Source organism: Oncorhynchus mykiss, chromosome 15, assembly GCF_057628025.1.
Source record: "Oncorhynchus mykiss isolate SJ-2025 chromosome 15, ASM5762802v1, whole genome shotgun sequence".
NCBI lineage: Eukaryota > Metazoa > Chordata > Actinopteri > Salmoniformes > Salmonidae > Oncorhynchus > Oncorhynchus mykiss.
This window is the reverse complement of record NC_143036.1, coordinates 7,835,001-7,849,938: the sequence shown is the minus strand read 5'-3', so window position 1 is coordinate 7,849,938 and position 14,938 is coordinate 7,835,001. Positions and strand designations below refer to the sequence as shown.

Here is a 14,938-nt window from a genome sequence, read left to right as displayed (position 1 = left end):
TTGTCTGTCAAATCTAATCAATTCAAATTTTATTGGTCACATACACATGGTTAGCAGATGTTATTGCGAGTGTAGCGAAGTGCTTATGGGGAGTTTGTCTTGGCATGGGGAGTTTATCTATCTTGGGGAGTTTGTCTGTCTTGGGGAGTTTGTCTGTCTTGGGGAGTTTGTCTTGGCTTGGGGAGTTTGTCTTGGCTCGGGAAGTTTATCTGTCTTTGGGAGTTTGTCTGTCTTGGGGAGTTTGTCTGTCTCGGGGAGTTTGTCTGTTTTGGGGAGTTTGTCTGTCATGGGGAGTTTGTCTGTCTAGGGGAGTTTGTCTGTCTAGGGGAGTTTGTCTTGGCTTGGGGAGTTTGTCTGTCTTGGGGAGTTTGTCTTGGCTTAGGGAGTTTGTCTGTCTTGGGGAGTTTGTCTGTCATGGGGAGTTTGTCTGTCATGGGGAGTTTGTCTGTCATTGTCATGCTGTGTTTGTGGAGCCTGTCTTAGTTTGAAACATCCACCCCACTTTTCAGTCTGTGAATGTGTTTCTGTCCTCTATATGGAGGTCAGGCGTTAACACGTATGTACACGTACACACTAACACATACTCAGATCCAGCACTACTACAACTCTACCTCTCCCTGTCTCTACTTCTTTTACCACCACCACCCAGCTTCATCCTATAACCACCACCCAGCTCCATCCTATAACCACCACCCAGCTTCATCCTACAGTATAACCACCACCCAGCTCCATCCTATAACCACCACCCAGCTTCATCCTATAACCACCACCCAGCTCCATCCTATAACCACCACCCAGCTCCATCCTATAACCACCACCCAGCTCCATCCTATAACCACCACCCAGCTCCATCCTATAACCACCACCCAGCTCCATCCTATAACCACCACCCAGCTCCATCCTACAGTATAACCACCACCCAGCTCCATCCTATAACCACCACCCAGCTTCATCCTATAACCACCACCCAGCTTCATCCTATAACCACCACCCAGCTTCATCCTATAACCACCACCCAGCTCCATCCTATAACCACCACCCAGCTCCATCCTATAACCACCACCCAGCTCCATCCTATAACCACCACCCAGCTCCATCCTATAACCACCACCCAGCTCCATCCTATAACCACCACCCAGCTCCATCCTACAGTATAACCACCACCCAGCTCCATCCTATAACCACCACCCAGCTTCATCCTATAACCACCACCCAGCTTCATCCTATAACCACCACCCAGCTTCATCCTATAACCACCACCCAGCTCCATCCTATAACCACCACCCAGCTCCATCCTATAACCACCACCCAGCTTCATCCTACAGTATAACCACCACCCAGCTCCATCCTATAACCACCACCCAGCTCCATCCTATAACCACCACCCAGCTTCATCCTATAACCACCACCCAGCTTCATCCTATAACCACCACCCAGCTCCATCCTATAACCACCACCCAGCTCCATCCTATAACCACCACCCAGTTCCATTATATAACCACCACCCAGCTCCATCCTATAACCACCACCCAGCTCCATCCTATAACCACCACCCAGCTACATCCTATAACCACCACCCAGCTACATCATATAACCACCACCCAGCTCCATCCTATAACCACCACCCAGCTCCATCCTATAACCACCACCCAGCTCCATCCTATAACCACCACCCAGCTTCATCCAACAGTATAACCACCACCCAGCTACATCCAACAGTATAACCACCACCCAGCTTCATCCTACAACCACCACCCAGCTCCATCCTATAACCACCACCCAGCTCCATCCTATAACCACCACCCAGCTCCATCCTATAACCACCACCCAGCTACATCCAACAGTATAACCACCACCCAGCTTCATCCTACAACCACCACCCAGCTCCATCCTATAACCACCACCCAGCTCCATCCTATAACCACCACCCAGCTCCATCCTATAACCACCACCCAGCTTCATCCAAAAGTATAACCACCACCCAGCTCCATCCTATAACCACCACTCAGCTTCATCCTATAACCACCACCCATATCACACACACACACACACACACACACACACACTCACACACACACACACACACACACACACACACACACACACACCCTGCTTGAAATCTACTGCGTTCACCAGCACACACCCTGCTTGTATCCTTCTGCGTTCACCAGCTCACACCCTGCTTGAATCCTACTGCGTTCACCAGCTCACACCCTGCTTGAATCCTACTGCCTTCACCAGCTCAAACCCTGCTTGAAACCTACTGCGTTCACCAGCTCTGCTTGAATCCTACTGCGTTCACCAGCACACACCCTGCTTGAATCCTACTGCGTTCACCAGCTCACACCCAGTACAGAGACAGAACATCATACACTGCATAGCCGTAAGTGTCTGAGACCGTCAGGCCTAAGCTCTCACGATGGCGGGAGTCTTCTGCTCTCTCTGATTGTTTCCATGAGAAGACACCCACCGCCTCGTTCCCATCTCTGTCTGTCTGCCTGAGTGTCTCTTTGGGTTTTCCCTTGTTCTCTCTCTCTCTCTCTCTCTCTATCTCTCTCTCTCTCTCTCTCCATCTCTCCATCTCTCTCTCTCTCTCTCTCTCTCTCTCTCTCTCTCTCTCTCTCTCTCCATCTCTCTCTCTCTCGCTCTCTCTCTCTCTCGCTCTCTCTCTCTCTCCATCTCGCTCTCTCTCTCTCTATGTCTCTCTCTCTCTCTCTGTAGTATGTTTATCTGCTAGTAAGGATTGTCTAGTCTACCCTGTACATTGTCTCATGCTGATTGTACAGTATATGCATTGAATTGTAACAAATGTTAGATATTAAACCAACCTGTTGGTGGCAGGTTCAATATGAGTTATTCACTCTGATTCACCCAGTCATCCTAACACACAGTTCAATGTGAGTTGTTCACTCTAATTCACCCAGTCATCCTAACACACAGTTCAATGTGAGTTGTTCACTCTAATTCACCCAGTCATCCTAACACACAGTTCAATGTGAGTTATTCACTCTAATTCACCCAGTCATCCTAACACACAGTTCAATGTGAGTTGTTCACTCTAATTCACCCAGTCATCCTAACACACAGTTCAATGTGAGTTGTTCACTCTAATTCACCCAGTCATCCTAACACACAGTTCAATGTGAGTTATTCACTCTAATTCACCCAGTCATCCTAACACACAGTTCAATATGAGTTATTCACTCTGATTCACCTAGTCATCTTAACACACAGTTCAATATGAGTTATTCACTCTGATTCACCCAGTCATCCTAACACACAGTTCAATGTGAGTTGTTCACTCTAATTCACCCAGTCATCCTAACACACAGTTCAATATGAGTTATTCACTCTGATTCACCTAGTCATCTTAACACATAGTTACATATGATCTATATGAATACAATGACACTGCTGTCCATTTCAAGCATCTTAATCCATCCTCCTTCATGGAGACTAACACGTTGTCCACATTTCTATCTTTCTTTTTCTCTCTCTGTTCTTTATTCTCTCATTCTTGTAGTTATTGATTTTTCTGATCACACTGTTGATTGGCTGATCACACTGTTGAATGGCTGATCGCACTGTTCATTGGCTGACCACACATAACACTGTTGAATGGCTGATCACACTGTTGATTGGCTGATCACACTGTTGAATGGCTGATCGCACTGTTCATTGGCTGACCACACATCACACTGTTCATTGGCTGACCACACATAACACTGTTGAATGGCTGATCACACTGTTGATTGGCTGATCACACTGTTGAATGGCTGATCGCACTGTTCATTGGCTGACCACACATCACACTGTTCATTGGCTGACCACACATCACAGTGTTGAATGGCTGATCACACTGTTGATTGGCTGATCACACATCACACTGTTGATTGGCTGATCACACTGTTGAATGGCTGATCACACTGTTGATTGGCTGATCACACTGTTGAATGGCTGATCACACTGTTGAATGGCTGATCACACTGTTTATTGGCTGACCACACATCACACTGTTGAATGGCTGATCACACAGTTGAATGGCTTATCACACTGTTGATTGGCTGACCACACATCACACTGTTCATTGGCTGACCACACATCACACTGTTGATTGTCTGATCACACTGTTGAATGGCTGATCACACTGTTGAATGGCTGATCACACTGTTCATTGGCTGACCACACATCACACTGTTCATTGGCTGACCACACATCACACTGTTCATTGGCTGACCACACATCACACTGTTGATTGGCTGATCACACTGTTCATTGCCTGATCACACTGTTGAATGGCTGATCACACTGTTGATTGGCTGATCACACTGTTGAATGGCTGATCGCACTGTTCATTGGCTGACCACACATCACACTGTTCATTGGCTGACCACACATCACACTGTTGAATGGCTGATCACACTGTTGATTGGCTGATCACACATCACACTGTTGATTGGCTGATCACACTGTTGAATGGCTGATCACACTGTTGATTGGCTGATCACACTGTTGAATGGCTGATCACACTGTTGAATGGCTGATCACACTGTTTATTGGCTGACCACACATCACACTGTTGAATGGCTGATCACACTGTTGAATGGCTGATCACACAGTTGATTGGCTGATCACACTGTTGATTGGCTGATCACACTGTTGAATGGCTGATCACACTGTTGAATGGCTGATCACACTGTTCATTGGCTGACCACACATCACACTGTTGATTGGTTGATCACACTGTTCATTGCCTGATCACACTGTTGAATGGCTGATCACACTGTTGAATGGCTGATCACACTGTTGATTGACTGATCACACTGTTGATTGGCTGATCACACTGTTGATTGGCTGATCACACTGTTGATTGGCTGATCACACTGTTGATTGGCTGATCACACGGGTTAATTGGCTGATCACACTGTTGATTGACTGATCACACTGTTGATTGGCTGATCACACTGTTGATTGGCTGATCACACTGTTGATTGGCTGATCACACTGTTGAATGGCTGATCACACTGCTGATTGGCTGATCACATTGTTGATTGGCTGATCACACTGTTGATTGTCTGATCACACTGTTGATTGACTGATCACACTGTTGATTGGCTGATCACACTGTTGATTGGCTGATCACACTGTTGATTGACTGATCACACTGTTGATTGGCTGATCACACTGTTGATTGGCTGATCACACGGTTGATTGGCTGATCACACTGTTGATTGGCTAATCACACGTATGATTGGCTGATCACACTGTTGATTGGCTGATCACACTGTTGATTGGCTAATCACACTGTTGAATGGCTGATCACACTGTTGATTGGCTAATCACACTGTTGATTGGCTGATCACACTGTTGAATGGCTGATCACACTGTTGAATGGCTAATCACGCTGTTGAATGGCTGATCACACTTTTGATTGGCTGATCACACAGTTAATTGGCTGATCACACTGTTGATTAGCTGATCACACTGTTGATTGGCTGATCACACTGTTGATTGGCTGATCACACTGTTGATTGGCTGATCACACTGTTGATTGGCTGATCACACTGTTGATTGGCTGATCACACTGTTGATTGGCTGATCACACTGTTGATTGGCTGATCACATCATATTCTTAAAAACCATGCATCAAAATGACCTTCTTCTTCACTTGTTGAATTGCCTCTTTCATTCATCTTATCCCTCATGCCGCCCATCCCGTTGGTCATTGATCCGGTGACCTTAGCTCGGTATGAAGGAACTCACGCTGGTGTCCTCCCTGTCTTCACAGGTGGCTGGTGGTGGGGAGAAAGGCGAGAAGGGCGAACCCGCTGTGATTGAACCTGTAAGACCCAAAAACACAACACGGCTGCTTTTTAAGGGAATGTGTGTAGAATACAAATTGTGTCATACAGGAAGTTGAAAGAAACTGTTTGGTTATAAATTAATGTTTTCTTCCGTAGAGACAGGAAGAGACAGTGGGGTGGACGGTATTTCTGTTTTAAATGTGATGTGACACGATGTAAAACACTGCTGTGTTTAATTCTCGCTGTCCCATTTCTTCAATCCTGTCGTCTCTCCATCACGTTTAGGGCATGCTGATTGAAGGCCCTCCTGGACCTGCAGGCCCAGCTGTGAGTAACACATATCTATTCATCCTGAGGCCAAGGGTGCGTCCAAGATGGCACCCTATTCCCTTTGTAGTGCACTAGTTTTAACCAGGAGCCATAGGGCTCTGGTGAAAACTAGTGCACTAAATCTTTACTCAAACTTAAATGACACACTTCATTGAGTGTCTTACTGTACGTGACTTAGTGACTTAGTCTCAGTCTACAGGTCTTTCATCTCAAGTCAGGATTGAGGCCTATGTAACAACATGGTGGTGCCTCAGTTTGATTGGGTTGTGTTTCTATAGGGTCTCCCGGGCCCCTTGGGTCTACATGGACCCCCTGGTGTTGCTGGGGATCCGGGTGACAGGGTGAGTCTCTCTTCCTGTGTACCCGTCGTTCTCTGTCTATCTCTCTCTATCTCCCTCTCTCACTCGCTCTGGACACGTTCTAACTTGGCATCTTTCCTCTTGTCTTGTTGACTTCGTTTCCCAGGGTCCCGCAGGGCGGGCTGGTCTTGCAGGAGCCAACGGTTTGCCAGGTCCCCCTGGCACCATGCTCATGCTGCCAGTAAGTACCAGATCAGGAATATTGGGAATTTACATCCAATTCAACAAACACTATTATCTACCACTATTTAAATGTATTGGTAAATCAATTTTCTAACAACTGCTGATGTAAAAAGGGCTTTAAACATTAATTGATTGATCATCTTGCTTGATCCATATATTTGATTGATATTTAGATGTTCATTGTGCACAGCATGATTGTGATTTTTCTTTTGTAACGACTCTGTCTCTGTGTTCCCTCTGTATTCCTCTGTGTTCCTTTGTGTTTCTCTGTGTGTCTCTGTGTTCCTTTGTGTTTCTCTGTGTGTCTGTGTGTGTCTTTGTGTTCCTCTGTGTGTCTTTGTGTTCCTCTGTGTGTCTCTGTGTTCCTCTGTGTGTCTCTGTGTTCCTCTGTGTGCCTATGTGTGTCTCTGTGTTCCTCTGTGTGTCTCTGTGTGTCTCTGTGTTCATCTGTGTGTCTCTGTGTTCCTCTGTGTTCCTCTGTGTGTCTCTGTGTTCCTCTGTGTGTCTCTGTGTTCCTCTGTGTGTCTCTGTGTCTCTGTGTGTCTATGTGTGTCTCTGTGTTCATCTGTGTGTCTCTGTGTTCCTCTGTGTTCCTCTGTGTGTCTCTGTGTTCCTCTGTGTGTCTCTGTGTTCCTCTGTGTGTCTCTGTGTTCCTCTGTGTTCCTCTGTGTGCCTCTGTGTCTCTGTGTGTCTATGTGTGTCTCTGTGTTCCTCTGTGTGTCTCTGTGTGTCTCTGTTTTCCTCTCTGTGTCTCTGTGTGTCTCTGTGTGTCTCGGTGTTCCTCGGTGTTCCTCTGTGTTCCTCTGTGTGTCTGCGTGTTTCTCTGTGTGAAAGTTCCGTTTCGGAGGGGATGGAGAGAAGGGTCCTGTGGTGTCTGCTCAAGAGGCCCAAGCACAGGCTATTCTCTCCCAGGCCAGAGTGAGTACGTTGTGACCACACCAGGGCTGTAGCAGGCCGAAGAGGGCCAAACACCAGAGCTGTAGCAGGCCGAAGAGGGCCAAACACCAGAGCTGTAGCAGGCCGAAGAGGGCCAAACACCAGAGCTGTAGCAGGCCGAAGAGGGCCAAACACCAGAGCTGTAGCAGGGTTCAGTGTAACCTCTGGGCATGTCTCCCTTTTATTTATTAAGAAGAGAAACTCATTGGTGTTTCAGCCTTCTAGCCCTTCATTAGTATATCCTTTCACACAGCTGTAGTTTAGGGGAAGATGTGTGGGAGTGTGTGTGTGGGGGGGGGGGGATATTACAACATTACAGACCTTTTAGGTGGGATGCAGGGTGATGGGAGGGGATGTAGTGGGGCTGAGAGGTTCAGCTCGGCCTTGTACAACACTAAAAGGAGAGGCCCTGAGATATGTGCTGAACAGGCTACAGACAGAAACACAGCCTGATTGGGACACATACAGGAGGCAACAGGCAGTTAAAACACAATACATGGGGTTCATGACCCACAGGTGGGCCAGCACAGCAGATGAACAGGTGTCTGAGGAAAGACAGAGGGAGAAGAAAACGATGGGGTGAATGAGTGTAGGCCACTGCGTCGTAATGTTTCATAAGCCCATGACATCACAGAATAAGTAAGAGAAAACTGTCTGAGGTATGAGAGAGTGTCTGAGGTATGAGGTAGTGTCTGAGGTATGAGAGAGTGTCAGGTATGAGTGAGAGTCTGAGTGAGGAATAGGATGATAGGGTGTGAGGTGTGAGGTAGTGTCTGAGGTATGAGTTAGTGTCTGAGGTATGAGTTAGTGTCTGAGGTATGAGTTAGTGTCTGAGCCATGAGGTAGTGTCTGAGGTATGAGTGAGTGTGAGGTATGAGTGAGAGTCTGAGTGAGGAATAGGATGGTAGGGTGTGAGGTATGAGGTAGTGTCTGAGGTATGAGGTAGTGTCTGAGGTATGAGGTAATGTCTGAGGTAGGAGTTAGTGTCTGAGTGAGGAATAGGATAATAGGGTGTGTGGTACTGGGACATATGGAGGGTGTTCATCTGTCTCCTTCTGACTGGTGATTTGTCATCCCTTCCCCCCCTCACTCTCCCTCCCCCTCCAACACCCTCCATCCCCTCCATCTTCCCTCCCTCCCCTCCCCTCCATCCTCCTCCCCCCCTCCATCCCCCTCCATCCCCTTTCATCTACCCCACAGCTCGCCATGAGAGGTCCCTCAGGTCCAATGGGTCTCACAGGGAGATCTGGTCCAGTGGTGAGTTTTAGTTCGTCCCCCCCCTGATAACACACACAGACAGACACATCTCTCTTACCAAGTCTCCCCGTGGAAGGTGAACACAGGTCATTGACTGCCCTGTCAGAAACCTACAATGTATCGTGTCACAATTCACCCTGGCCTTTTACCCTTCTTCCTATGAGATATCTTCCTACATATAACCATCCTGAGGTATAGACCAGCTATAACAGTGCCTTCAGCCTAGAGTTTTCCATGGATGAGGCTGAGTAGAGATGAAAAACCAACTAAATTAGAGGCTCGAAGCTTCTTTTTTCAATTCTATTGCTTTCATTTTTTTGTTTGTTCTCATTTGATACCACCCTGCATCCCAAAGCTGGCTTACCTCGGAAGCTAAGCAGACTTGGTCCAGGTCGGTCCCTGGACGGGAGACAAGATGCTGCTGGAAGTGGTGCTGAAGGTCCCGTAGGGAGCACTCTTCCCTCTGGTCTAAGGAGATCCCATTGCCCCAGGGCAGTGAAGGGGACATTGCCTTGCGTAGGGTGCCGTCTTTTGGATGGGAAGTTAAACACTAACGTCACTAAAGATCCCATGGCACTTATCGTAAGAGTAAGGGCGTTAACCCTGGAGTCCTGCCTAAATCTGGCCCTCATACCGTCATGGCCACCTAATCCTTCCCCTCATTCCTAATAGGCCTATTTAACTCCTCACCTCTCCATCTGATAGCTGGCGTGTGGTGAGCGTTCTACCACAAAATGGTTGCCGTGCCTCACCAAGGAGGATGCTGCTGATTGGTGGTGGATGGAGGGGAGTTTCCCCATTACTGTGTAAAGCTCTTTGAAGACCACAGTTGGTAGAACAGCGCTATACAAAACCCAGTAATATTATATATTTTTTTCCCTTTTAAAACCAATAGTTCTTGACTTGTGAGACAAAGTGGAGCCCATTTTATGCTTTTAAAACTAGTGTCTCTATTGCTAAATCACTAGTAGTGTCTATTGCTAAATCACTAATAGTGTCTGTATTGATAAATCGCTAATAGTGCATATTGCTAAATCACTAATAGTGTCTATTGCTAAATCACTAGTAGTGTCTATTGCTAAATCATTAATAGTGTCTATTGCTAAATCACTAATAGTGTCTGTATTGCTAAATCACTAATTGTGTCTATTGCTAAATCACTAATAGTGTCTATTGCTAAATCACTAGTAGTGTCTATTGCGAAATCACTAATAGTGTCTATTGCTAAATCACTAATAGTGTCTGTATTGATAAATCACTAGTAGTGTCTATTGCTAAATCACTAATAGTGTCTATTGCTAAAACACTAATAGTGTATATTGCTAAATCACTAATAGTGTATATTGCTAAATCACTAATAGTGTCTATTGCTAAAACACTAATTGTGTCTGTATTGCTAAATCACTAATAGTGTCTATTGCTAAATCACTAATAGTGTCTATTGCTAAATCACTAATAGTGTATATTGCTAAATCACTAATAGTGTCTTTATTGATAAATCACTAGTAGTGTCTATTGCTAAATCACTAATAGTGTATGTATTGCTAAATCACTAATAGTGTCTATTGCTAAATCACTAATAGTGTCTATTGCTAAACCACTAATAGTGTATATTGCTAAATCACTAATAGTGTATATTGCTAAATCACTAATAGTGTCTATTGCTAAAACACTAATAGTGTCTATTGCTAAATCACGAATAGTGTCTATTGCTAAATCACGAATAGTGTCTATTGCTAAATCACTAATAGTGTATATTGCTAAATCACTAATAGTGTCTGTATTGATAAAACACTAGTAGTGTCTGTATTGATAAATCACTAGTAGTTTATATTGCTAAATCACTAATTGTGTCTGTATTGCTAAATCACTAATAGTGTCTATTGCTAAATCACTAATAGTGTCTATTGCTAAATCACTAGTAGTGTCTATTGCTAAATCACGAATAGTGTCTATTGCTGAATCACTAATAGTGTCTATTGCTAAATCACTAATAGTGTCTGCATTGATAAATCACTAGTAGTGTCTATTGCTAAATCACTAATAGTGTCTGTATTGCTAAATCACTAATAGTGTCCATTGCTAAATCACTAATAGTGTCTATTGCTAAAACACTAATAGTGTATATTGCTAAATCACTAATAGTGTATATTGCTAAATCACTAATAGTGTCTATTGCTAAAACACTAATAGTGTTTGTATTGATAAAACACTAATAGTGTCTGTATTGATAAATCACGAATAGTGTCTATTGCTAAATCACGAATAGTGTCTATTGCTAAAACACTAATAGTGTCTATTGCTAAATCACTAATAGTGCCTGTATTGATAAAACACTAGTAGTGTCTGTATTGATAAATCACTAGTAGTTTATATTGCTAAATCACTAATTGTGTCTGTACTGCTAAATTACTAATAGTGTATATTGCTAAATCACTAATAGTGTCTGTATTGATAAATCACTAGTAGTGTCTATTGCTAAATCACTAATAGTGTCTGTATTGCTAAATCACTAATAGTGTATATTGCTAAATCACTAATAGTGTCTATTGCTAAAACACTAATAGTGTCTGTATTGATAAATCACTAATAGTGTCTATTGCTAAATCACTAATAGTGTCTATTGCTAAAACACTAATAGTGTCTATTGCTAAAACACTAATAGTGTCTATTGCTAAATCACTAATAGTGTCTATTGCTAAATCACTAATAGTGTCTGTATTGATAAAACACTAGTAGTGTCTGTATTGATAAATCACTAGTAGTTTATATTGCTAAATCACTAATTGTGTCTGTATTGCTAAATCACTAATAGTGTCTATTGCTAAATCACTAATAGTGTCTATTGCTAAATCACTAGTAGTGTCTATTGCTAAATCACGAATAGTGTCTATTGCTGAATCACTAATAGTGTCTGCATTGATAAATCACTAGTAGTGTCTATTGCTAAATCACTAATAGTGTCTGTATTGCTAAATCACTAATAGTGTCCATTGCTAAATCACTAATAGTGTCTATTGCTAAAACACTAATAGTGTATATTGCTAAAACACTAATAGTGTATATTGCTAAATCACTAATAGTGTATATTGCTAAATCACTAATAGTGTCTATTGCTAAAACACTAATAGTGTCTGTATTGATAAAACACTAATAGTGTCTGTATTGATAAATCACGAATAGTGTCTATTGCTAAATCACGAATAGTGTCTGTATTGCTAAATTACTAATAGTCTATATTGCTAAATCACTAATAGTGTCTGTATTGATAAATCACTAGTAGTGTCTATTGCTAAATCACTAATAGTGTCTGTATTGCTAAAACACTAATAGTGTCTATTGCTAAAACACTAATAGTGTTTGTATTGATAAAACACTAATAGTGTCTGTATTGATAAATCACTAGTAGTTTATATTGCTAAATCACTAATTGTGTCTGTATTGCTAAATTACTAATAGTGTATATTGCTAAATCACTAATAGTGTCTGTATTGATAAATCACTAGTAGTGTCTATTGCTAAATCACTAATAGTGTCTGTATTGCTAAATCACTAATAGTGTCTATTGCTAAATAAATAGTAGTGTCTATTGCTAAAACACTAATAGTGTATATTGCTAAAACACTAATAGTTTCTGTATTGATAAAACACTAATAGTGTCTGTATTGATAAATCACGAATAGTGTCTATTGCTAAATCACGAATAGTGTCTATTGCTAAATCACTAATAGTGTCTATTGCTAAAACACTAATAGTGTATATTGCTAAAACACTAATAGTGTATATTGCTAAATCACTAATAGTGTATATTGCTAAATCACTAATAGTGTCTATTGCTAAAACACTAATAGTGTCTGTATTGATAAAACACTAATAGTGTCTGTATTGATAAATCACGAATAGTGTCTATTGCTAAATCACGAATAGTGTCTGTATTGCTAAATTACTAATAGTGTATATTGCTAAATCACTAATAGTGTCTATTGCTAAATAAATAGTAGTGTCTATTGCTAAAACACTAATAGTGTATATTGCTAAATCACTAATAGTGTCTATTGCTAAATCACTAATAGTGTCTATTGCTAAATCACTAATAGTGTCTATTACTAAATCACTAATAGTTTCTATTGTTAAATCACTAGTAGTGTCTATTGTTAAATCACTAATAGTGTCTGTATTGATAAATCACTGGTAGTGTCTATTGTTAAATCACTAATAGTGTCTAGATTCAGATGCTCTAAAATGTCTATCCAGCCCTGCAATTGAACCCCACAATTTTAGACTTAAGTTTATGTTTTCTCACTACAATATACAGTATGATCATGATACGTTAATATATACAGTTTGTCATGTTTAACGGATGATAATATCCATGGTTGAGTGCATACTAATTGGTTGGCTTGCCAACCGAAGCACATGCAAAGTCAATGGGACAAACTGGATGAATTAGCTACCTAGCTAGCCAGGTAGATAGTTTTTTGTATGTTAAACTAGCAGACCTAGCTAGATTAAAACCATTCACTTTGTTCTACTTTATGATTCTGAAGTTAGAAGTTTGCTTAATCTATTTGTCTTTATGTCTGTAATGCCACACCTAACACCTCTTTATTGTGGCAGTCAACTGGCAATAACAAGCTACAGGAGATGAGCAAATCAATGGGGAAATTAAGTTTTAAATGAATCTTAACTACCCGTCAAATGTTTTGACACACCTACTCATTCAAGGGTTTTTCTTAATTTTCTATTTTCTCCATTGTAGAATAATAATGAAGACATCAAAATTATGAAATAAAACATATGGAATCATGTAGCAACGAAAAAGTGTTAAACAAATCAAATATTTTTTATATATTGAGATTGTTCAAAGTAGCCACCCTTTGCCTTGATGACAGCTTTGCACACTCTTAGCATTCTATCAACCAGCTTCCTGAGGAATGCTTTTCCAACAGTCTTGAATGGAGTTCCCACTGGCTGAGTGGTGTTCTGTTCCAGCCAATAGGACACCTCTCTGGCTGAGTGGTGATGATCCAGCCAATAGGACACATCTCTGGCTGAGTGGTATTATGATCCAGCCAATAGGACATCTCTCTGGCTGAGTGGTGTTATGATCCAGCCAATAGGACATCTCTCTGGCTGAGTGGTGTTATGATCCAGCCAATAGGACACCTCTCTGGCTGAGTGGTGTTATGATCCAGCCAATAGGACACCTCTCTGGCTGAGTGGTGTTATGATCCAGCCAATAGGACACCTCTCTGGCTGAGGGGTGATGATCGAGCCAATAGGACTAACAAGGTTTGTGTCCATGCTTCTCATTGGTCCATCTTTCTCTCAGGGTGTTCCTGGTTCGTCTGGACTTAAAGGTGATGCCGGAGACCCTGGTCCTCAGGTGAGAGGTTCAACACATAGCTGGAGACTACTAAACCCACTCATAATCATACTGCACATAACTTAGACAGAGTTACTGTTCCTATACCTCACTACAGTTACCTATACCTCACTACAGTTACCTATACCTCACTACAGTTACCTATACCTCACTACAGTTACATGTATCTAACTACAGTTACCTGCAACTACAGTTACCAAACCTCACCACAGTCACCTATACCTCACTACAGTTACCTGTATCTAACTACAGTTACCTATACCTCACTACAGTTACCTCTACCTCACTACAGTTACCTATACCTCACTACAGTTACCTGTATCTAACTACAGTTACCTCTACCTCACTACAGTTACCTGTATCTAACTACAGTTACCGGTATCTAACTACTGTTACCTCTACCTCCCTACAGTTACCTATACCTCTCTACAGTTACCTATACCTCACTACAGTTACCTATACCCCACTACAGTTACCTGTATCTAACTACAGTTACCTATACCTCACTACAGTTACCTATACCTCACTACAGTTACCTGTATCTAACTACAGTTACCTCTACCTCACTACAGTTACCTGTATCTAACTACAGTTACCTATACCTCACTACAGTTACCTGTATCTAACTACAGTTACCTGTAACTACAGTTACCTATACCTCACTACAGTTACCTGTATCTAAC

The 14,938-nt window shown here is 42.4% G+C and overlaps 1 protein-coding gene across 1 annotated transcript in view; it reads left to right on the top strand.

The window, feature by feature from the left end:
- Positions 1-14,938, top strand: part of LOC110490894 (collagen alpha-1(XI) chain) — a 178,696-nt gene that overhangs the window by 28,953 nt on the left and 134,805 nt on the right. The window contains exons 9-15 of the mRNA XM_090199066.1: positions 5,789-5,842; positions 6,090-6,131; positions 6,413-6,475; positions 6,600-6,674; positions 7,511-7,594; positions 8,813-8,869; positions 14,202-14,255. Of these exons, the coding sequence (XP_090055192.1) occupies positions 5,789-5,842; positions 6,090-6,131; positions 6,413-6,475; positions 6,600-6,674; positions 7,511-7,594; positions 8,813-8,869; positions 14,202-14,255 (429 nt within the window). The remainder of the gene's footprint in view (positions 1-5,788; positions 5,843-6,089; positions 6,132-6,412; positions 6,476-6,599; positions 6,675-7,510; positions 7,595-8,812; positions 8,870-14,201; positions 14,256-14,938) is intronic.